Genomic DNA, 22,459 nt, shown 5'->3' on the forward strand with positions numbered 1-22,459 from the left:
TCGTATTATCTTGGGTTTGATGCCAGATTTGTTTTTTTTAAAAAAAACCCTTGATTTCCTTTTGAAGTTGACAAAAAGACAGGTTTTTCAGTGGGATTGTAATACAGTAAGTGATTTAGTGCTCTCTGGAGAGTCAGAAAGAGAACAAAAGCCATTGTAGAGGAATAATGGGTGTTGGGTTTTTTGATTTTCTTTTTTTTTCCCCAGTTTCCCCTCTAAGTTGTGTGATGAGAAATTTTGAAAAGACTTTTCCTTTCAAAACCTGTGATGTTCAGTGGTTTGGGTCAGAGTGTTTGTAAGTGAATGAGATTCAGCTGATAAAACCCCACGTGAATGTTAATTTATATCCTACAGTTCAGCAAGTCAAGTCTTTTGTTTTAATATGAACACATCCAGTTCGATGTAATAATTACCATTTTATAGAAAGGATAAATCCATTATTATTGCAAGTCTGGAACCAGCCAGCTCTCTGATGTTGTGGCTGATGGGATATCACCTTTTCTGTGCTTTTTAGCCTGTGTTGAGGCTGTTTTCTCAGCCTTGCCTGTGTGATATTGCAGTGAACTTCAGTTCTGGCAGCTCTCATCAGTATTTAAGAACTTCATCATATTGAAACTGCTTTTAATTAATGAAAGGAGCCAGGCTGTAATGCAGTTCTCACATGCTCACAGACCCATGTGCTCCCTGATGTTTTGCCACACTTTGCTCTGATGTCCTTTCTTAAATATCTTTATTTTTTATATCACACTGTGGGGGTTTCTGCCATCTCAGCAGAGCTGCGGTCATTGCAGGAGGAGGGGGGAAATAATGAAGTTGATATTTCTGATATTTCTCCCCGTTTTTGTTTTTTTTTTTTCTTTACTGTTCCTTGAAGTGCAAGCTGCAGCTGGACATGAATTAATGCCCAGTGCAGTTGGATGATAATTGGAGGGAATGAACACGTGTGGGGCTGGGCTGTGTGTGCCTGACATGTCTGTGTGAGCTAATTGTGGGGGCACTATTTACGGTCACTGAAGAGCAATAGGCCCTTGGCATCCTGCCTTTCAGCTGACCTATTTTAGCCATCTATCTTGGAGAGGGATCAATCACAACACACAAGTACCAACTTCTCTCCACTGGCTCTGCAGTGCACCCAGACTGTCAAAACCCAAGGCAGAGCTCAGCATTTAAGACTGAAATGTAATGACACGAGCCCTTCGTGTGGGGGTTGACATAAAAACAACATTTGGGTTTGATATGGAGCTGTGAAATTCTCTTTTATGGCATCGTGGGATGAAAAGAGTCACAGCTGCTTTGCAAACTGAGCACTTAGAATTGCTTTGCCAAATCGAAATGATTTCTTTACATTTCTTAGCAGAGTTGCACTCCAGCTCTGGTGTTTGAGCTGAAAAGCTTTAGGAACAGATAGAAGTTGACAGTTCTGTTTTGGGGGAGTTTCAGGCTCCCCGTGGTCCCCCAGGGAGAGCACAGGCAGTCTTGGCAATTTTGCCCATAATTTGTATTCTCTGTGAGCACAGGGCTGAGCTGCTGCTGGGTCTGCCTGTACTGGTTGTGAAATGAGTGCCCTTGGAATGGGGTGGTGACTCTGGCACTCGTGTGTCCCTTCAGGGCTAAAAGCACAGGGGATGTTCAAATCCTGTGAATCCCAGCAAAGCTGTGCCCACAGCAGCACAGGCAAGAACTGAACCTGTGTCTGTGTTTGGCTGCCTGCTTTCTGTGGATTTGTTGCTGGGAATTTCCTCATGTTTTCCTCAATTGGCTCTAAGCTGGTATTACATAACTCTTAAAATAAGAATTTTTTTAAATTCTACATAACAGTGTTTGGTGGAGCTGACACCACTGGCAGGAGGCTGGAGCAGTTATCCTATAGCTCTTTCCCAGCCATTCTGGGAAGTCCTTCCTGGGGCAGGGCCTCCAGGAGCTGCCCTGGCTGCTGACACCTCAATCCCAGCCGGGATGAACCCCTGAGTGCACCAGCTACAGTGAGGGGGCTTGGAAGGAATTCCCAGTTTGCCACTGGTTGGATAATGGCTTCCTGATGGCCGCAGAACTGCTAAGTTTGAGGCAGATTTAATGTGTAAGGCTGGAGGAAACAATCTGCCTCTGCTAAAAATTCCTTTACACTTGGAAGGGGCAGGATGAAGTGTGTAGTGTGGATTTGGGATATCAGAATTTGGATGTGAGAATTCCAGTCCCACAATTTGATTATGTCCTCAAAGCATCCCTCACTGAAGGTGGCTGTGTGCTGCTGGGAAAACTTAGCAGAAGGAAGATCTCTTTTGTTCTTCCTGACTTCTGAGGGATTTCATGAAACCATGCAATGGTTTGGGTTGGAAGGGACCTAAAAGCTCATCCAGTTCCACCCTTGTGATGGGCAGGAACACCTTCCACTATCCCAGGCTGCTCCAAGCTCTGTCCAACACTTCCAGGATTTGTGTTTGATTTTTTGTGTCTCTTCACCTCACCTTAAACACCGGGCTTGATTTTTCAGGGCCAGAAACCATTCCTTGAGTCCTGCACAATTTCAACTCTTTCCCCCCCCCCCTCAAATTTGCAAAATGTTTTAAATAATCAAATACAATTTTCTAGAGAAGCACATTCTTGAGTGTGTTGGAATGGAATGGAATTTCCATGAATACACTGTTTAAATGGATATCTGTAAAATATGGCCTATCTAAAAATCTATATCACATATATAAAATACATCCTGAGTTAGCTATCTAAATGACATTGTCAGTCACTTGCAAAGTCATATTTAATACAGTCATATTTAACATTTAACCTGCCCTGTGTGATGTTTTACATCATGTGTTTTTACAGCTCTTCTCACAACAGAGCTTTGGGGTTTGAACTTCGCTGTCACTGCTATGTTTGGGATAAATTTGTGTTCCTTGTTTTGTATCTCTGTGCCCAAAACAGCTGGGGATGTGTCCCTCCAGATGTTGAGCGTCCTGGCACCACTCCCTGAGGAATACTCTGGTTGGCAGCACCCGTGGCCTGGCAGTTCTGGGTATTTTCCTTTGCCCTCCGTGACATCTCCCTGAGCATTTTCCCTGCTCCAGAGCTGCTCTGTCCCTGGGAACAGCTGGATGGAGATGCTGGGATGTTGTTGCAGTGCTTTGTGCTGCCATCTAATGGAGCCCAGCACTGTCACTCCTCCTGCCAGGAGTGAAGGATTTTCTAGGTCCCTTCCCACCCAAACCAGTCTGGGGCTGTGATTGTATCAAAATGCGTTTTAAGTTCCTTTTCACTTGAACAGTCTTACTCAAGATTTGTACTTCTTGCACTTTTCTTTCTGTCCACTCCTCACAGGTCTAAATCTGCTAAAAAAAATGGTGTGAGCATCTTGCAAGTCCCTTGGTGAATACTGATAAATTGTATACAGAGTTACTTCCTGCTTTTCCTGATTTTTTTTTTATTTCTTTCCTTTGTGCAGGCTCTTGATGGAAATATATATGATCACCTTAAGGATTATTTAATGGCATTCAGCAGGACTGAACTAGAGACATGCCAAGCTGTACAAAACACATTCCAGTTTTTACTGGAGACTTCCAGCAGGGTGAGTTTGAACTGAATGATGCTTTGTAACTGAATCCTTGCAGCATGGACAAATCCCCAGGCCTGAGATTTGCTTCCAAAATCATGACAGAAATGAAAGATTGTTATTTTTGGTTACTCCTGAGTGGTGTTAAGTTCAAAGGCACCAGACAGTTTTCTTGGGGAGATTTTTTCCTCTAGCACCCAGACTGCCTTCTCCTGACTGCATTTGTGCATCCAGAGATGCTCTGCTCTCCTCACTCTGCACGTTTGGGAGGGGAAATTGCAGCTGAGGGTTCTGCAGGGTGTAATCTGGAGCAAAGCCCCAGGAAACTGCTTGGATCATTCCTTAATAATTGTCTGTCAACTCAAAATCCAAGCTATTAGGCTGTTTTCTCCCTGGAATTAAGAGTGGCAAACACAGCAAACAAATTAGAGCCCTGTTGTAGACGTGGTTTGTTTGCTTTGTGGAGCTGCCAGACTGAGAGAGGCGTGATCGCTTCCAGGGTGATTTTGATACTTAAATAATTCATCTGCTGGGCTAAAAGAAGGAAAAAAAATTGCCATTGAGCTCAGAAAAAGCTGCTTTGGTGCAGTCATAATATTCCTTTTTACGTTTCCCTTACCCACCCACCCAGAAACAGAGCTCATTCACACAGAGATCTGGAGCAAAAGCTTATTTAACACATTCCTTATTTACCTCCAAGCAAGTGATCTCACACCTTCAGAGATCTAAAGGGAGGGCATGAAAATGGGCTTCACCTTCAGCTTTGAATTTACTTGGCAGCAACTGTAAAAATAATCAAAACGCCATTTTCTCTTCAGTTGTAGAAGGAGTTTCAATAATTTACCTTGGGGTGTATTATTCAGGTCTGCTTCAAATACCTTTCCCAGAAATGCTGGCTTGGAATCTTGCAGCTAAACAGGCTTCTGTATAATGTCTGCATAATTAATTTTTCACTGTTATATCAGATCCTTTGTGTTCAGAATGCTCAGAGAGCTGCTGCTTGGGACTTTGATCCAATTCTAAGCTGCCATATCCAAACATTTCCTTGGAGCAGGAATCCTTTCCTCAGATATTTGTGTGTGCTGAGGTTGGGGTGCTTCAGAGAGCTCCAGGTCTGGCTGATTTTAAACAACCACCAAGTCAGGCTGTGTGTGTGAGCTGTGTTTTTGTTTTATTCCATGGGCACAATGCCTGGAGACGGGACAGAAGTGTAAATCCAGCTAGCAGGTCTCAACAGGGCTGTTACAACTGGTTTCTACAACTCCATTTGCTTCTCTCTTTGTGCTTCAGGAATGTGGAGAAGACAAATTTGTGTTGCTTTGCTACTGAAGAAATGTGCTTTTCTCTGAATATATTGACTGGTGGATTTTTCCACAGACTTTGCTTATCCTTTCTTTCCATAACAGGTTGCAGTAATCAGCCCCAAAAAAAAAAAGAACCCAGAAAAAACAATTTTCTCTCCACCAAAACCCATCCGTGTCTTTCAAAAGCAGCTTGAGTTGTTAAACATGTAATAAATTTGTAGCAATTTAGAATAAACCTGTCATCAAAGCAAAGGTTTTAAATATTTATTGGGGGTTTTGAATGCTTCACCTGTTCTTTGTTAGTTTGCAGTACAAGCTTGGCAGGCTTTGCTTAAAAGAGACACTTCAGGTCATTGGGAGGAATATTTTTGCTCTTCCATCTGAACTCCATTTCTGTTTGCAGGGTGGAATTAAATTGTATTTGCTTTAGGAGGACACAAATTGCTTCACACAAGTGCCAGGGATGGCTCCTTGGATGGGCAGGGCTGGCTGTCACCTCATGTGATGCAGGTTGAGAGAAACAGCTAAAAAACAGATTTTGTGTATAAAATGCTGTTTTTCATAGTTTTATCGTTGTTGGTTCGAGCTTAGGAGATTTTATTACTCCTGGGTCAGGGTGGCCATTGTCATTCCTCTGACACTGGAATGGGAACACTGACCCCAAAGGGGACAGGGACAGATGGGATTTTGGGAAGGAATTGTTCCCTGTGAGGGTGGGGAGCCCCTGGCACAGGGTGTTCAGAGAAGCTGTGGCTGCCCCTGGATCCCTGGGAGTGCCCCAGGCCTGGTTGGACAGGGCTTGGAGCAGCCTGGGACAGTGGAAGCTGTCCCTGATGCCCATGAGAAGGGGTGGAATAAGATGATTTTCTAGGTCCTTTCCCACCCAAACCACTCTGGGGCTGTGATTTTATCAAAATACAATTTAGGTTCCCTTTCAAGACACCTTACTCAAGACTTGTACTTCTTGCACCTCTCTTTTGGGAAAAAAAAATCTGATTTTCTTTGGAATATTTTCTGAAATTCCAAATTTGCTGTTTTCAGTAACATTTCTGTGAGGTTTCTGGTAAGAGAGCAAATAATTTCCTTTATGCACATCTCTAACTGTGCCTTGTTTCTGCATATGGGGTATATTCAGTGTTTGATTTCAGGTCTGTTGTAACCTGTCAATTGACATTGACTTCAGAAAGAAACCATGTAAAAACATTGATTTAATTACTGAATAACAGGAAATCTATTTGAAAAAGTTGCAGCTTAATCCCAAGGATACAGTGTTGCTTTGGAGTATTTTTATTATCTTTTTTATCAAGTGTCCAATATTTTGTGCAAATGCAGGATTTCATGTGCTGGGCTTGCACATCCTCCCAGACCTCCTGTTCTGATAAAGTTGTTTTCATTTTTAACAACTTATTGTGGCTTTGAGGGCAAATCTCCTAGGAGTGATGTTGGAAAAATGAGATTTCTGCTGTGAACTGATTTGCTTGGGAGTCAAATTTCTGTGGGGAAAGCACATAAAAATATCTGTGGAGGTTTTCACATCCTCAGTAACTTCATTCTGGGGGGAGGTTTCCTAATTGAAGTTAAAATAGCTCCACATATTTGGCATGGCCCAGGGTTGTGTGCTATGGTCAGTGTTCACATGGATCTAAAGGACAATTCAATGGAATAGCTGCTTAAATTAAATTATTTTCATGCCAGATCAGTGCTGAGCATCCTCTGAAGCTGCAGATGTTTCCTTCTTTAGTATTTTCTGAATTTCTATTTCTGGGAATTCGTGATGCAAATCCCTGTCTGTTTTCTCCCCATTTGAGTGTGTTTATGTTCAACTGCTCAAATTGGAGCAGTAATTATGTACTTTTCTGGTTTAGATGAGTGTGTTATTGGCCCTGGAGGACTATTTACTTTCTTTAACTGGAGATTAATTTTTTACAGTTCAGTATTTCAGCAACACAAGCATCAACATTTTGCTGCATTAGTGAACAAGTTTTATTTCCCATTGTCCATGCAGCACAGAGTTCTTGGTCATGCACAATGCTGCTATTTCTGGATAATAAATACCATCTTTATTATCTCCTTTGTACGTGTAAACCCCCAGTTTGGTAATAAATTGATATAATTTTGATGCATTTTCATCAATTGAGGCAGTGAATGCTCTGTAAGAGTTCTTCAACCACTGATCCTATTTTTTCATCTTGCAATCACTGGGTATTTCTTTGTAAATCTGTGTAAATTGTGACATAAGAGGTTTGTTTAGGGATCTGTGTCATGCTGCCTGAAACGTATCATTAAACAAATTTGGGAGCTGAAGGAGTTTTGCTTCAGCAAAATGCAAGCTTGGAGAGTTTTCTCTGAAAGCAATTTAATAAAGAGAGATGAAGTTTGTAACTGATTTTGGATGCATTATTCCAAATAAGTCTTTTCAGCTCCCACAATTAATAATTTCTGCCAAATTAAGACTTTTCATCTCAAGAAAGAGCAGTGCACAGGAAATTACCCGTAAGAGGAGGGGAAAATATTTATGGCAGCGACAACCTATTCAGTAGTTGGTGGTTTTCCTCTATTTTGTAGGTAAATGTCAGGGATATTTTAGGTCCTTGTCACCCCTGTGTGTCCTGCCAGGGCCTCTGAACAACTCAGGTCCTCAATTCCCTGCTGGTGCACCCAAACTTCTGCTGCAGGTTTAATCTCACTTGGAAACTGTGCTGGTTTTGCTCTCCAGCTGTTTTTCAGTTCACCAAACAAGGAGTCTAAATAAACCTTTTTCTTTCCTCAGGTGGTGCGGGATTACAACCTCCAGCTGTTCCTGCAGGAGAACTCCGTGTTCCACAAACCTCAGCCTTTCCAGTTCCAGCCCAGTGACAGCGACACTGTAAGAGCCCTGTGAATCCCTGCAGTCACTTGCTCTTGCTCTGTTTTAAAGCAGATTGTTCTAAATGGGGAAGAGAATCACTGGTATCCCAGTCTGATTTAACCTCGTGCTGGTATTTTTGGGAAAGAAAGGGAGAGTGGCCTGGTTGCAGGAGGTGGGTGATGGTAAAAAAAGCATCAAATAGGCTCTATATCACCCACAAAAGAGCAGAATCTTTTTTTGGCTTCCAGGTTGTGACTAACAGTCCTCTGTTTCACTGCTTTCAACCTAATTCCTACTAAATTTTCTTGCCTTTTTATCCTGCTGGTGAGATTCTCATAATATTCACTAATACTGGGTTACAGCTGTGCCAAAGAAAGTGTCCCTGTACACCTAAATTGCTCAAGGAATACTTAGAGATACATATAGAGAGTGTTACTAAAAATAATACTGTTAAAACACTGCATTCCAAAATAATATGCAAGAATCTTATCTCGGTTTCTGTGTTGCTTCCAAAGCAATCATTAATGACATTAAAAGTGGGTGAATCAGAGTATGTAAGTGCATTTCCAAACAGCACCTTGATTAAAGTGGATTCTTGATGTCCCATTGACATTACTGATGGTATTTTAAGAAACAGCTGTTTAAAATAGGTTTGGATCTTTGAAGCATATAAACTTTTTCTGACTTGAATTCTTTATTGAACTGATTTAGGCAGCCCTGATCTGCATTCAAGTAATTCAGATCAAGACCTGCATAAGGGTGACTTTCCCAGTCACCCTGACATCTCTGACTGGCTCTCCTTTGTATTTCCCTTATGACAAACTCTGATTTTGATTTTTATTCCAGAAAGAGTCAATTATTCCCATAAATAAATGTTTGGACAATGCTCTTGGGTGGGATTGTTGGGGTGTCTGTGCAGGATAGGAGGGTGCTGATGGGTCCCTTCCAACTCAGGATATTCTGTGATAAATTTTAGGTTGTTCTTGGTAACAGTGAGCAGAATCTTTCTGTGTCTTTGCCTCTCTAACCTTTGCTGCTGTGTTCTCATCCCTGTGCACTCCCTGCATCCAGAGTTTTAATGCAGTTCAGCTGGTGGAGATTGAGCCCTCACCTGTCAGTGCTATGAGAATGACCATAGCAGAGGTACCTGGGGGTGTTTCTGGTCAGCCCTGTGTTATCCCCGTGCATGTGGGATGCATGTGGGACAGGTGGCAACAGAATGCACAATCCCTATCTATATAACACAGAAAAGGTAAAAAAAAAAAGCTTTTTTCACAATGAGACTTCAAGGAGGAAAAATCAATTTAAGGGTGTTATTAGTGGGGGGCAGCTTCACACTTCTCCTTTTGTAATTGATATTCTAATCAATTTGGGGGTTTGTAATTGATATTCTAATCTGCTGGGACATGAATTAAAATTTCACAGCTCAAGACAGTGCTGTGTGAAATTGGTTGCTGCTCCTGCGTGAGAGGGAAAGGTGTGAGAGCTGCAGGCTCTGAGTGCACTGCTGAAATGCAGCCCCATTGCTGATTCATTCGGCTCTTTTTCCAGAGGCCCATCCCCAGGAGAGCTGGAAGTCTCTCCCAGTAAACTCCCCAGTGTGAGGAATGCCAGGATTCTGTGCCATGGCACTTGTGTGGGCTCACGGGGTCCTCGTGTGCTCCTGGTGCTGCCTCACTCCAGGAATTTTTGGGAAGCACTGAATGGGTCCTTCATGTCTCAGTTCCTCCTCCTTTGCTTGCTTAATTCCCTTGGGCTGCAGAATTCCTGCATTTCCTCAGTGCTCTGCAGCTTTTTAATCTTCAGCTGCTTAGGCTGTAACCAATTTTCCCCAAAATAATTCAATTATGCTTCTTTAGGATCCATGTAATTCTGCTCGCCTGACAGGATCCTACCTGGGCAATCCCATTTTTAATGAATAAGTACAAGAGAATGAAGGCTCTTGCTCAGTCTTTTGAATTGGTCAGAAATTGGGTGTTTTCTAATTGATGGAGGCAACATTTAATTGCAGGAGAACAATCACCAAGCATTCTTTTGCCACATGTTCTGTTTCTAGATGTTTTGCAGAGATTTCTCCGTTGGCTTTTAATTTCTGTGGGTTTTGCATGATAATTTTCACACCAAGGACTGAAAGAAAAAAGTGGAGTCATAAATACATCTCATCAAAACTTTAATATGAACCTTTCCCAAGAACAAGTTGTAGGCTCTCTTCAGGCTCATCCACTGGGACTGGTCTCAAAATTCAGAGTCTTTAAGTATTGCTGGAATGGAGTTGTGAGGGCTGTAGGCAGAAGGAATGTTATAAACAATATGGATGTGGAGCTCTGAATGGAGAGATCTGAATTCTGGTAGAAATTCCACTTTTCCATGGTCCATCCCAAACTTCTGTTTTATTACCAGGATTTCTGTGCAATCCTTGAGTCAGGGACAGCCCAATTTCCTTCCAAAGTGATCCCAACATGCACATTCAGAGCCTGCAAAAGAGTCTGCTCCTAAGAAAGGAAGGAATTAAACAATTTTCCATCAACTTCCAGGATTCTTGATCCCAAAAATCCCAGTTGCTCTAGGCAAAATGTACACTTGAGTGCCCACAAAGAGAAAACCACTTCAAAATGTTTTACAGCAATCAGGTATTTTCCTTTATCTTAAAAAATTGGTTTGAACTGGAATTTAATCTGTTGTTGATATTACTGAATTACTTAAATGATTTCATTGTCTTGGTTCATTTTGATGGACATAAATTCTTATTTTTAAAAAAGAAAGTTTTCCCAAAAATCCCTAAAAGAAACCACTTACCCTTAAAGAAATGGTTTGTTTTAAAAATACTCAGAAAGAAACAATTGATCGGTTCCTAGCAAGCTTTAATCCTGTCCAGAAAAGAATTCTCAACATGGATTTATAGCCAGCAAAGCAGAGAATAGCAAAGAATATTTTAAAATTCCTTTATCCTCCCAAGGAAATGCACTCAGCACATCTTGGCCTTCCACAGAGGCTGCTGTGGTTCTCCAGTTTCATCATGCCCCATCCTCCCACAAGGGAAGGGAGATTTCTGAATTCCACAGAAATCCAGCGTGTGAAAAATGCTGCCCTGTGCTCACAGATAAGCCACGAGAACAGGGCAGAAGAGAAAGGAAATTGGCAGAAGAGAAATGAAATTTTTGTTTCCTGCTTGGAAAAGCTGCTTTTTCCTTGATCCCAGGGTTATCACGTGAGAAAGGGAGGCAGGTGACACAGAAGTGTCCCTGGAACAGGAGGAGAAGGGCTCTGGAAAGCTGACATTTCATTTTTGGGGTCTTTTTCCTGTTTTTTATTCACTGTTTCCTCAGAGAACGTGAGGAAAACCTGTGGCCCAGCTGATTTCTCCCACAGCTTCTTGACATGAAAATAATCTTATTTTTTCCCTCTCAATTTGCACAAAAACACCTCAGGAAGTTCAGAGGAAAGTTTTGTTGTTTCCCCCCCATGTAACTTGGCTGTTTTATGGGCAGATTGTGAAAATAGAGATGAATTTCTCTTCACTCTCAGAAGAACATCTTGAAATTTCTCAGCGTCTTCTATGAAGGAATTTTATATAGGTTACATTAAAAGGGCCCATATTTCTATATTTACAATGTTCTGTACATTTAATACCAGAACAGACCAGGTTTAAGTATAACTTTCTTGAACCTAAACCTAAAAAAAAAAAATTAAAGTTATTATTTAATTTCATCAACCTTTTAATACTGGAACAGACTGATTTTAAGTATAACCTTTTTGAAGCTAATATATATTACAAAGAAGTAATTATTTAATTTTATTCAGAATTAGGAGTTCTTTTTGAGGAGAATTACAGCCAATTCAGGTAAAGAAATGATCAGTGGGTGTGAGTGGGCAAAGCTCTGCCTTCCTTCTATGACTGGACCCATCTTGTGCCTGTCTAAAACTGATTTTATTTAGTCCCTCCCACCCCAGTTGTGCTTAAAATAAGATCTGAGATCTGCTATTTATATTTGAGGTTGATACTGAAGAAAAAGGAAAGTTTTGGATCTACTGGGGATTTAACTTAGGTTGAATGTGAGGATCATTTCTGATTTTCTCCTAAGTATAATGAGCTGGAATTAGCTCCCAATCTAATGGATTTTATTTTAATTTTCACTGCCTAATTGATTTTAATTTGCACCACCTAATTTTAATTTAGAGAGCACACAGAATTCTTTGGCTTCAAGCAGTCAGGAAACAAAATTTAAGCAAAGCTCTGAGTATTTTCTAACAATGAAAATCAGAGAGCACAAGTTGCTCTTCTGGAAAGAAGTGGCCATTTCAGAACTACAAATTTGTTTATAATGCATTGAAAATATTCACAGAATCAATTTTTCTGGGTCAAACTTGATTTTAAAAGTCCTTTTTTTGCCTCGGGTTACCTAATGAGGGCAATTTTTCCATATTTCTAGTCCTAATAGATTTTTGGAAAAATTGGCTGGGAATGCAGCTACTGTGAGAGCTGAGGCAAATGAGGATAATTATGAGGGTGAGAATAGAAGTAAATGAACAAAAATACTCTGCACTCTAATTTCAAGATTAATTTCAGTGAGAACAATAAAAACTTTAAAAATAAATAAGATTCAAATTAATTTTATCAAAAGGGTTGTGCTTTTCATCTCTTGTATGCAACAGAAGTTCTTAATGCAGAAACATCAAGGCCTAGAAATAACAAAGCTGTGTTGATCAGTGATATTTAATAAAAGTCAATAATTTTAAGATTCTTAACTTCCAAAACAAAGCCAAAAAAACTGAAACAAACGAAAAAACCCAAAACCCAAACCAAAACAAAAAAACCAAAACAAAACATCCCTGCCTGGTCTGTTTCCTTTCCTTCTACAGCCCCCTCATCAACTTACTAGATTTATATAATATTGTCTAGTATCAATAATATATTATGGATTTGTTGGTTTAAAAAGCAGCATGTGGTTCTATAAAGCAGCAATAATTGGTTGATTTGAATTTAGCTTTATTGTAACATATATGTGATAATAATATCAATATATCATATCATATATGTGATAATAGTAGTGGATTTAAGTCCTTTTCTGTTATTCCGAGGGGGAAAAAATCCCCTTTATGCAAAAAAAAATCTTAATTTTTAAAGATGAGGAGTGTCCAGTTTGAAGTGTTGGAAATTGACTGAAACATGAGTCAGCCCCAGCTCACTCTTGGCTAAATTAAAATTAAATGAATTCAGCAACAAGAGACTGAAAGGAGCCCCAAAGTTGGCTCACGATTTTCTCAGAACTGCTGAGTTTAGCAGTGAGTTGTGTGAAAAATGTCATGCGTGTTCCTTCCTCCTCCCCAGAGCGTTCCTCTGCAGCATTGGCATGGAAACTTCTTGTTTTCACCTCTCTTTAAAAGACATGCCTGGTTTTTAGCTGTGTTTTATGTCGGTGCTTTGCATGCAATAAATGTCCTCTGCTTTTTGCCTTGCTAGAAGTGAACTTTTTTAGGCTTCAGCCACAAAAATAAGGAACTTTGAGGCTCAAGATCTGATTTTTTTTTTGCTTTCAAGACAGCACTGTGCCATCTGCATCCGGATATAACCAGATAAATAAGAATACAGGCTGAGTTTGGCCTGTTGGGAGGCAAATCCTGCACCTGCACCAACATTTCAGACCAAAATGGAGAAGTGACATTTGGCTGCAGCCTGACTGCTTTTGTTAATTTAAGAAGCAGCATTGCTGCCCCTGAGCTTTTTAGCTGCTTGGAGCCATCCAGAAGTTTCTGTTTGGTTTACTGATCGAATTTTTAGCACTAAACACTGTTTTTGTTGTAACCCAAGCCCTGAGGGAGCAGCAGGGTGTCCGTCTATGTTTAGCTCAGGTTTTCTGTCTCTGCCTTCATTCCTTGGCCACCAGAATGGGTTTGGTTTCTCTCTCTTTTTGGAAGAGGTTAAACTGAGGCATTCCAGGCCTGAAAACACTTCAGCTTCATGGAGTAAATCAGGATCAGACCCTTCAGTTCCTCCATCTTCTTCCCTGCAATTTGGGCTTTAATGTCCACAGCAGATAAATCTGGTTTAGCTCCTTTCTTCTCACCTATTTAATGGTTTTCATTTTCTTGATGTTCCTGTCCAGTCTGTCTTTCCCTGAAGGTACAGAATTCAGGCTTTTCATTGCCACATTTTTATTTTTGTTTTATTTTTAGAACTTTAGACAAGGGTGAGGTCTGCCTGGGTGCAATACTGCTTTATAAATAACTAATAAAAGTCTGATCCTACAAAATTCCTTTGTTTTTTAGTAAGCCTTAAAGAATAGCCACAAAGTCCACATTCATTTTTCTGGTCAAGTGCTTTTGATTATAAATAGACTAAAACCCAAAATCACACTTGGGGTAATGGAGAAGATTATCAAGTGACTTAAAAGTTTGGATTCTTTCCATATGAAAATGAGCTGTTGAGTAGGAGCAAGAGCAGTGGGACCACTGAAATATGTTATGGGCTGTTTTCACTCTCAGATGTTTGATAGGGAAGAGGGAATGTCAAAGATTTTGCTCAGGTTTAGGCTCAGGTGGAAGCTCTGGAAGAAGCTGTGGGAAAAAACTGAGGTGAAATGTTACCTTAAGGATTGGATGTGCCTAAATAAATCCATGTGTTGTTTCCTTCAAGTTTACAATGGAGTAGCTTAACAGAGGTAATTAAAGAAGTCAGTAATGAATGAATATGATTCTCTAAATCCACCTCAAGAAAAGCCAATTTACTAATTAAATTGAGGGGATGGCTGGAGAGATCCTCACCTGAAGCTTCACCTTCCGACCTGATCATCCCAGGGCTGGCCCTGTGCCTGTACCTCTCCTCTTCCTCTTCTGGGCTGCTCCACACCTTGCCTGACAATTCCCTGTGCTTGGAAAAGAACTCTGGCTGGCATTTCAGACACTCAGAATAAAGGCCAGGTTCATTTTTGGCAAAGAACTTCACTGAACAAGTAATGAGCAGAACCAACTTTGCCTCTTTTTCAGTTATTATCCCCTGATAGGCTGTCAACCAAAGGTAATAATTTTTGTCTCTTCCATGAGGCCAGGAAAATCTTGTTTTCAGAATTATTTCAGTTTGCCTCCTGGTGTCTCTTGGTTTTACCCCACTCTGTGCCAAATGCTGGTGTAGATGATTGAACTCTCATCCTTCCTTGACACAAATCATTCCACTTTTCCTGCTAAGATACCTGATAACAGCATCTCTTATTCTGCAACAGCTGGAGGCTTCCCAGCTACCCTGAAAATAATTCCATGTCTTTCAGCTCTCTTACCCTTTTCCGATGGCTAACCTTGGATTTCTCCTGCCTAAACAACCTTTCCGTCCTTCTGGGCTTTTTCTCTAGTTTCAAACTCCACCTGATGAAGAAAAATGGTGTCATTTGAACCACGCAGAGTGAGAAATTTGTGACACAGGCATTTATTTCACACTATAACAGCTCTGTGCATATTCTCTCTTCTTGAGTCAGTTTATAAGGGATTTTTTTAGTGGATCTCGAAGGCTGGGAAGAATTATGTCAGGACTTGTGATAAAAAGGAGTGTAGGGGGTTGTGGATTGCAGTGACTGGATCAGGGAAAGAAGTCACAGGGACTGATTGAGGTTGGAAGGGATCTCTGGAGGTTGTCTGGTCCAGAGCTGGTTGTCCAGGACTGTATCCAGGTGGCTTTTGGATATCTTCAATGATGGAAGATGATTCTGTGATTCTGTTACAAATGGAAATGATGGAAAGATTGGGAATGATTTCAGTAATTCCATGCTGGAAAATGTTCCCGCTCTGTTCAGCCTGTAGACAGCAGAGAACTATTTCATCTTGCTCTAGTTGGAACTTCTTGAAGGGGATAATTTTACTTTTTGTCATTGACACAACAAAAGCAGGAATAATATGGAAGAATATCAAAAATGTGATTGGAAATTTCAGCACAAAGTTACCCTGTAGGCCAGCACAGAGGCAGCCCAGGGTCTGGGCCATCATAGCTCATCCCTTGTTGCCCGTTCCAGAGCCGGCAGCTGGAGTCAGAGACGGGAACCACCGAGGAGCACAGCCTGAACAAGGAGGCGCGGAAATGGGCGACGCGCGTGGCCCGCGAGCACAAGAACATCGTCCACAGCCAGAGGGTAGGTCTGGGACAGGCACATCCCTTGGGACAGGAGCTGCTGCCAGCACCAGGGACTCACCTGGGGCCTCCCCTCACATGGCTGTCAAAAGTCAGTTCCACACTGGGAAAATGCGTGAGGAATTGGCCCTTAAATCTAATGCGATGACGCAAAATTAGATGGGAATTGATAAATTTATTTCTTTGTCTGTGGCTGAGCGCTGAAGAGCCAAGGGCTATGTTTTGGAATGTATTGAATGTGTCTTTTAGGAGGGAGAATAAAGACAAAAGTTTTTTGCTCTTCCCCCAAAAGATCCAGCCATGAAGAAGTCTGCTGTGCTTTCACCACACCCTGCCCAGTTTCCCCGTGTTCCATACAATTCCAGCTCCTGAGCACAGCATCAGCTGGAGAAAAACAACATCCAGAATGCTCTCACATCTCTGGGAAGGCTTCAGGGAGACCTTAGTGCCCCTTCCAGTGCCTAAAGGGGCTCCGAGACAGCAGGAGAGGGACTTGAGACAAGGGGTGGAGGGACAGGACACAGGGAATGGCCAGAGAGCAGCGTTGAGAGTAATCACCTTTTATTTCCTGGGATGGACCTTTGTCAGCCAACCCCAGCATCCAAACAGTAACTGATTGTCACAAATTCCTGTCTTTGGCATTTACTGCACCTGTGGTGTGTGTCCTTGTTCCTGGCAGACCCTGGAAGAGCTGGAGTGCCACGGGCCCGTGATGTCCGAGCAAACCCGAGCGGAACTGGAGCAGAAAATAGATGAAGCCAGGGAGAGCATTCGCAAGGCTGAGGTACAAAGGAAATTATTTTGGCATTTTCACTTCCCTCCCACAGGTAGATATTGGTTACAGCTTCATTTGGTTGGTGGAAATGTGTATTTTTAGCATCAAAACCCAGGGAGTTTTAAGATTTTTTTTTCTTCATTTGGTATTTGTCAAATCACTGAATGAACTTCATGAAAGTTCAGATCAGAAGAGTGATACTAAAACATCTCCTGATGAAGAATGAGTCCTCTTGCTGCATTTTTCACTGTCAAAGGTCAAGAATCTCTATATTTAGGGGTTTTATCTGAAACAGACTGAAGAACTATCTCATTGTTTTTTACTAATTTCCTTCTGCTTGAATGAATGAATACCAGAAAATGGTAACTTTATCTGACTTCATATTTTCAGGTTCTAGAGCTGCCATGTGCTGTTGTAGTGGGTTTTGATACACAAACTAAATCTGAGTGTTGATGAGAAAACATTGGAAATAATCCTTGTATCTCTAATTTTAGTGTGAGGTGCTTTTAAAAGGGTTACTGCGGTTTTTGAGACCTGTTGTGGGTTAAGACTCATGACAAAATGAACTTCTGATTTGGCTGCCAGTGTTGGGCTGGTAAAAGTGAACTGTTTTCATGGCCACTGACTGAAAAATCCCATTGCAGGCAGCAGGATCAGATCTGCTGGGTTTTGGGTGAGTGGGTTGCTTAATTAAAACTGTAGGAGAAACCTAATTGTTTCAGTGAACTGCTTCTCATACCTCAGAGTACCTGATGTAATTAGGAATGTGATTTACAGGTGAAGGGGTTGGAAAATACAGAGCAAAATTACTCCTCCTCCTGGCAGGAGAACTATCAGACTCTCTTTTTAAAGCAAATGGAGGATATATTTTTTTTAAAAACCTAATTCTTACAGAAAGCGGTTTAAAAACCTGGTTTGAGTAAATAATTTCCAAGATACCACACTCCAGAATACTTGTGTATATACATACATAGTTAATGATTAAACCTGCAAGGATAAAAGCGGCAGCAAGAAATAAAATCAGGATAAGAAGTTGGCAAAGAGAAAGTTCTTGCAGCAAAATATTATAAAAGGTACAAATTAAATCAGTCTGGAACTTACATGACTTAGGAGAGAGGGAAAGTGCCAAGAAGTGGAAATTTTATATATTATTTTCTCCAAGACATGTGTTTTAGCTAATACAGACAAATAGTGTATTCTCCTGGTTTTCCAGTGTGTTGGAGTTAAACCATCCCTTATCTTCCTAACATTTCACATGTGCCATGTTTTACAGGGCAATATGCTGCCAGTGCCAAGTATTTGAGGATGAAATTCAGTGATTGAGGGATTTTTGCCAACTTCTTTCTCTTCTGCTGCATGTTTTAAAGACATGAAATTATTCCTGAGCTTTTGGAATGGTGTGGAAACCTCTTTGTGGGAGTTTTCTGTATTGCCACCAAAGCTGTTCATAGTGTAGCATTGTTTATTTTTTTCAGATAAATCAATAAGTGAATTTAGGGAGATTTTATTTCCCCTTGGGAATGTTTTTTTCTTTTAGCCCTGTTGGTCCCCACTCCTCTAAGACTGAGCTCGAGACCACAAATCAGACAAAGAGATTTTTGCACACATAAAATCCTGGAGGAGAACAACCTGAGCTTTGAGCTTAAACCTGTTCTTTGGGAATGCAATTATAATTCCTTGCAGTGTGTGAAAACCAAACATTCCTGCATATTTAAGTGCACCTGATGGAGTTGGAATTACTGAGGGTTGGGTTGGGGAGTGGTATTTGTGCAAAAAGTTATTGAGGCTGTTGAGAGGCTGTGGAGTTTGTTCTGGTCTCACATCTGAAGGTGTGTGAGGATGACACAGAGATTTGATTTTTTATTTTATTTTTCTCTTGAAATGCTTGTTATTTTTATGGATTTTTTTATGCCTGTTCTATCCCGTTTTGGTTTCTTGACTTGTTCATTTTCCTTTGCAAATCTGCTTTCTCCCTTTTCTGTCCTTGTCATTCCTGAAGGGGAAGACAACTTCACAAACATATTGGGATTAATTTTTTGTGGTTTGGTTAGAGAGGATTTTATTGGTAAAGGTTTCATTTTTCCAGGGTGTATTGGGTATACAAGTACTCATCTCACTGCCCTCTTCCTTGGAGACCCTGATTCCAGGGAAATCTAAGCCCTGGGAGGAGCTGAGGAGCTGTTCCCTATGGATAACTGAATTTAACAAGTATAGGAATGTGGAAACAGGTGTAATTTGAAAGTACAGCAAAGGAATTGAGTAAAAATGTGCTCAGGATCAGGAAATATTGGAGAATCCCAAATGTTTTGTGTTCTGCAAGGTGAATATAAACCCTCAGATTGGCACATCCGCAGCTCAGTGGGTTATTTCTGATCTTTTTCTCCCTGGGATAACAGCTATTTTTTCCTTGTGATGTTTTCAGGGAGCAAACTGCTTGATTAGAGTTAGGGAAAAATTAGGATTTCCAGCAGAGTGCTGCTGTGCAGATGATACATGACAGATGTGACTGTAACTGATAACCAGAGCACACATTTTTGTGTTAAAATTGGAAAATGTGGGGTTTGTTAAAGGAGGGTTTTTTTGTTTTGTTTTGTTTGATTGCTTGTTTTTAAAGGAAATGTTAAGATAATGTTAGAGTTTGAGTGATAATACCTCTGGCACTGGCAAAGAAGTAAAATTGACTGTAGTTAATAACACACTGCGGAGTTCAGATCCAGAGGGATTCCATCCTTATCCCAGCTGCATTGAACCACTTTGATAAAGACAAACCCTGAGAGCACAAGGTGCTCCTTCAAACTGAAAGTGGCACAATTCAGGCATCAGCTGTAAAAGAGATCAATTAAAAATTGGGGAATTGATGTTGAAAACTGATTATTTGTGAAGATAAGCCATTCTTGGAGCTCCTCTGTACTCACTGACCCAATTCAGGTAATTGAAGTAGAACTTATGTGATTTCAGCTTTGATTTCTGTAACAGCAGGAAGGAAGGGAGGAATTGAGCTTTCCATTTTCCCACTGCCTGAATCCCTTTATCTTTCAATGACTGGAGACAGAAATTTACTGGGAGCAGAGCCTGATCCTCCTGGCTGTCCCCTCCTGGCAGGAGCTGTGCAGAGCCACAAGGTCCCCCCTGAGCCTCCTTTTCTCCAGGCTGAGCCCCTTTCCAGCTCCCTCAGGAATTTTCCAGCCCCTTCCCAGCTCTGTTCCCTTCCCTGCACACCCTCCAGCCCCTCCATGTCCTTCCTGTCCTGAGGATGCTGAAGCTGCCCCAGGACTGGAGGTGCCTCAGCAGTGCCAGAACAGGACATTTCTTCTTCTTATCTCCTTTTTCCTGTCTCACACCAAAGGCTCCAGTCTGGCTCTCCCCAAGCAGTTCAGTTGTCCCAGGGCTGACAAGATTCTTCTCCAGGATGGTGGCAGAGGTTTCCCATTTGCTCTCAGGTCTTTGGGCCTTCACAGCAATTAATCCTGTTCCCACTTAATTACAGGGGGATGTGTTTTGTCTCCTCATCAGGATACCTACAGCTCTCCAGAGAGTGTTTGTACCAGATTAGATCTGGTTAAGGCTCATTGTGGTGCTGTTCACTCTGTTTGATAGCTCATAGGTGCAGGCCCAATTTAATTGTGTTTAACTGGGGGGCTGATTTCTCCCTCTCCTTGTATTTGGCTGTGGATATTTATTGCTGGGTTGTGTCACAGTGGGAACAAAGGAAATTCCATATGCTTCAGGAAAATAAATGAAATGGAGTCACAGAATCACAGCATGGTTTGGGAGGGAAGGGACCTTCAGGGCATGGGCAGGGACACCTTCCACTACACCAGGTTGCTCCAAGCCCTGTCCAGCTGTCAAGGAATAAGCCTCTTAATCCATAAAGGTGAATTTGTAAAATGCCACTCTCTGCCATCTCTGGTTGAGCTCAGGAAGCAAAGGCTGGGGAGCAGTGCAGGGAGCCAGGTGCCTTCCCTGCAGGAGATGTGGAGGAGTTGTTGGTCTTTCCAGATCAGCAGATTGAGGACTGGTCTGGAAAAATCCCAGTGACATCCACAGAGCAGGAATTTCAAACTGTCTTGGTGAAAAGCAGTTTAGTGAGGGGGAGGATGACTTTTTACATGGTGGGTAGTGCCAGGACACAGGGAATGGCTCCCACTGCCAGAGGGCAAGGATAGGTGGGATACTGGGAAGGAATTCCTGGCTGGGAGGGTGGTGAGGCCCTGGCACAGGTTCCCAGAGAAGCTGTGACTGCTTCTGGATCCTTGGCAGTGCCCAAGGCCAGGTTGGATTGGTCTTGGAGCAATCTGGGACAATGGAAGGTGTCCTTGCCATGGCAGGGGTGGAATGGGATGATTTTCTAAGTGATGGGCTTTTTGTCTAATCCAGCCTCTGCTCCAGTCTTACTGAATGTTTTGGCTCTGAAATGTCCATTACATTTTTCACTCTGTGAGGAACCAGTGTTCACCCCAGGACTGCAGAGAAACGTGATATTAAATGTTTGTATACATACATTTTACAGACACTTATTTCCTTACAGAATTTGGGTGATGTCCATTCAGGCCCTGTTCCCAACAGCTTGAGAGCCACTTCTTAAACCCTACAAATTCAATACTTAGGGATCTTTAATGTTCTATGTGCCTAAGCTTGGGAAGAACCCATCTGCCACTTGGCCTGGAGCTGTGCAGGTGGATTCTTCTCCAGGAATAGCTTCCCTTCTCTTTCCTTAACCTTGGAATTCCCTTGGGAGAGGTGTTATGTGTGCCAGTGCCTCATTTCCTGCTTGCTTCACGTTGGATTTCAGTCCATGCAGATTATTTAGCATATAAATTAACTGCTGGAATAGCTGTAAAACCTCCAGCCCAGCCTCCCACTTAGAAAAGAAATACACTCAGTGTTGTGGTGGAAAATGTAATTTATGAGCTAATTCCCCACCCAGTGCAGAAAAATGATCCAGATTTAAGGTGAATTGTGTTGGACGGGATTTGTCTTTTTGTTTGGGGTGGTTTTGCCACAGCTTTGGGTTTTCCACCCCAAACCCCAGCAGAGCAGTGCACGTTGATTTTTTGGTTTATTTCCTCATACATCCCTACTTAAACACATGGGATTTAAAACTGAACTGCATGGAATAAGACTCACTTTGGGTTTTGAGAAGTTTAGGCCATTCCAAGACTTAATTATAAATTAAATTGATTTATAGTCATGCCTATCACTATGTATCATAATTCCAGAGGCCCAAAGTTTAACTTTCCCTGAAAAGAATTATTTCATTTTAATGTATTTTTCTAAGTAAAAAACCTAGAATTTCAACAAAAAGTTTTTCTAAATGGGGACAGAAATAAAGGTAATGGCCTTCCAGAATGTTTTGCCAGAATCTCTCCACACTGATTTCCTGGCTAAAAGAATTTGCCAAATGAGAGTGTCCAGCCACTTGGGGACATAATCAGTGATGGCCTTGGCAGTGCTGGGGGAGCAGTTGGATTCCATGATCTTAGAGGGGTTTTCCACCCTAAGTGGTTCATACATGATTTTTTTTTCCTGCCACTGAAAAAATATTGCAGTGGAATAAAACATTTCTCACTGAAGATGTTTTGGATCTCCTCACAATCCTAATTTAATCTGATTTTAGTATCTGACCAAGCTCCTAAGTGCAAATTCTGTGTAAAAGAAATAAATCTAGATTCTTCAGGAGAAAAAAAAAATCTGGGCATGGCACAGAGTTTGTTCTGTACCTTGGAAAGCCATGGCAAGTAAAAGCAACTCTGCTTTCAGGAAAATCCATTTAAAACTGGCTTTAACAAAAACCTAAACCAGAATATAGAAGGGGCAACATTTTCTGCTTTTCTGTGTGGTTTTTACCCCAACACCTTTATAAATGGCTTTGTAG

The 22,459-nt window shown here is 41.5% G+C and overlaps 1 protein-coding gene across 2 annotated transcripts in view; it reads left to right on the forward strand.

The window, feature by feature from the left end:
- FCHSD2 (FCH and double SH3 domains 2) overlaps nt 1–22,459 on the forward strand; it is a 118,789-nt gene that overhangs the window by 84,896 nt on the left and 11,434 nt on the right. The window contains exons 9-13 of one of the 2 annotated variants that reach the window (XM_066571853.1): nt 3,437–3,559; nt 7,619–7,714; nt 8,768–8,839; nt 15,694–15,810; nt 16,489–16,593. In XM_066571853.1, the coding sequence (XP_066427950.1) occupies nt 3,437–3,559; nt 7,619–7,714; nt 8,768–8,839; nt 15,694–15,810; nt 16,489–16,593 (513 nt within the window). The remainder of the gene's footprint in view (nt 1–3,436; nt 3,560–7,618; nt 7,715–8,767; nt 8,840–15,693; nt 15,811–16,488; nt 16,594–22,459) is intronic. The other variant, XM_066571854.1, reaches the window with a different exon arrangement.

Source organism: Molothrus aeneus, chromosome 2, assembly GCF_037042795.1.
Source record: "Molothrus aeneus isolate 106 chromosome 2, BPBGC_Maene_1.0, whole genome shotgun sequence".
NCBI lineage: Eukaryota > Metazoa > Chordata > Aves > Passeriformes > Icteridae > Molothrus > Molothrus aeneus.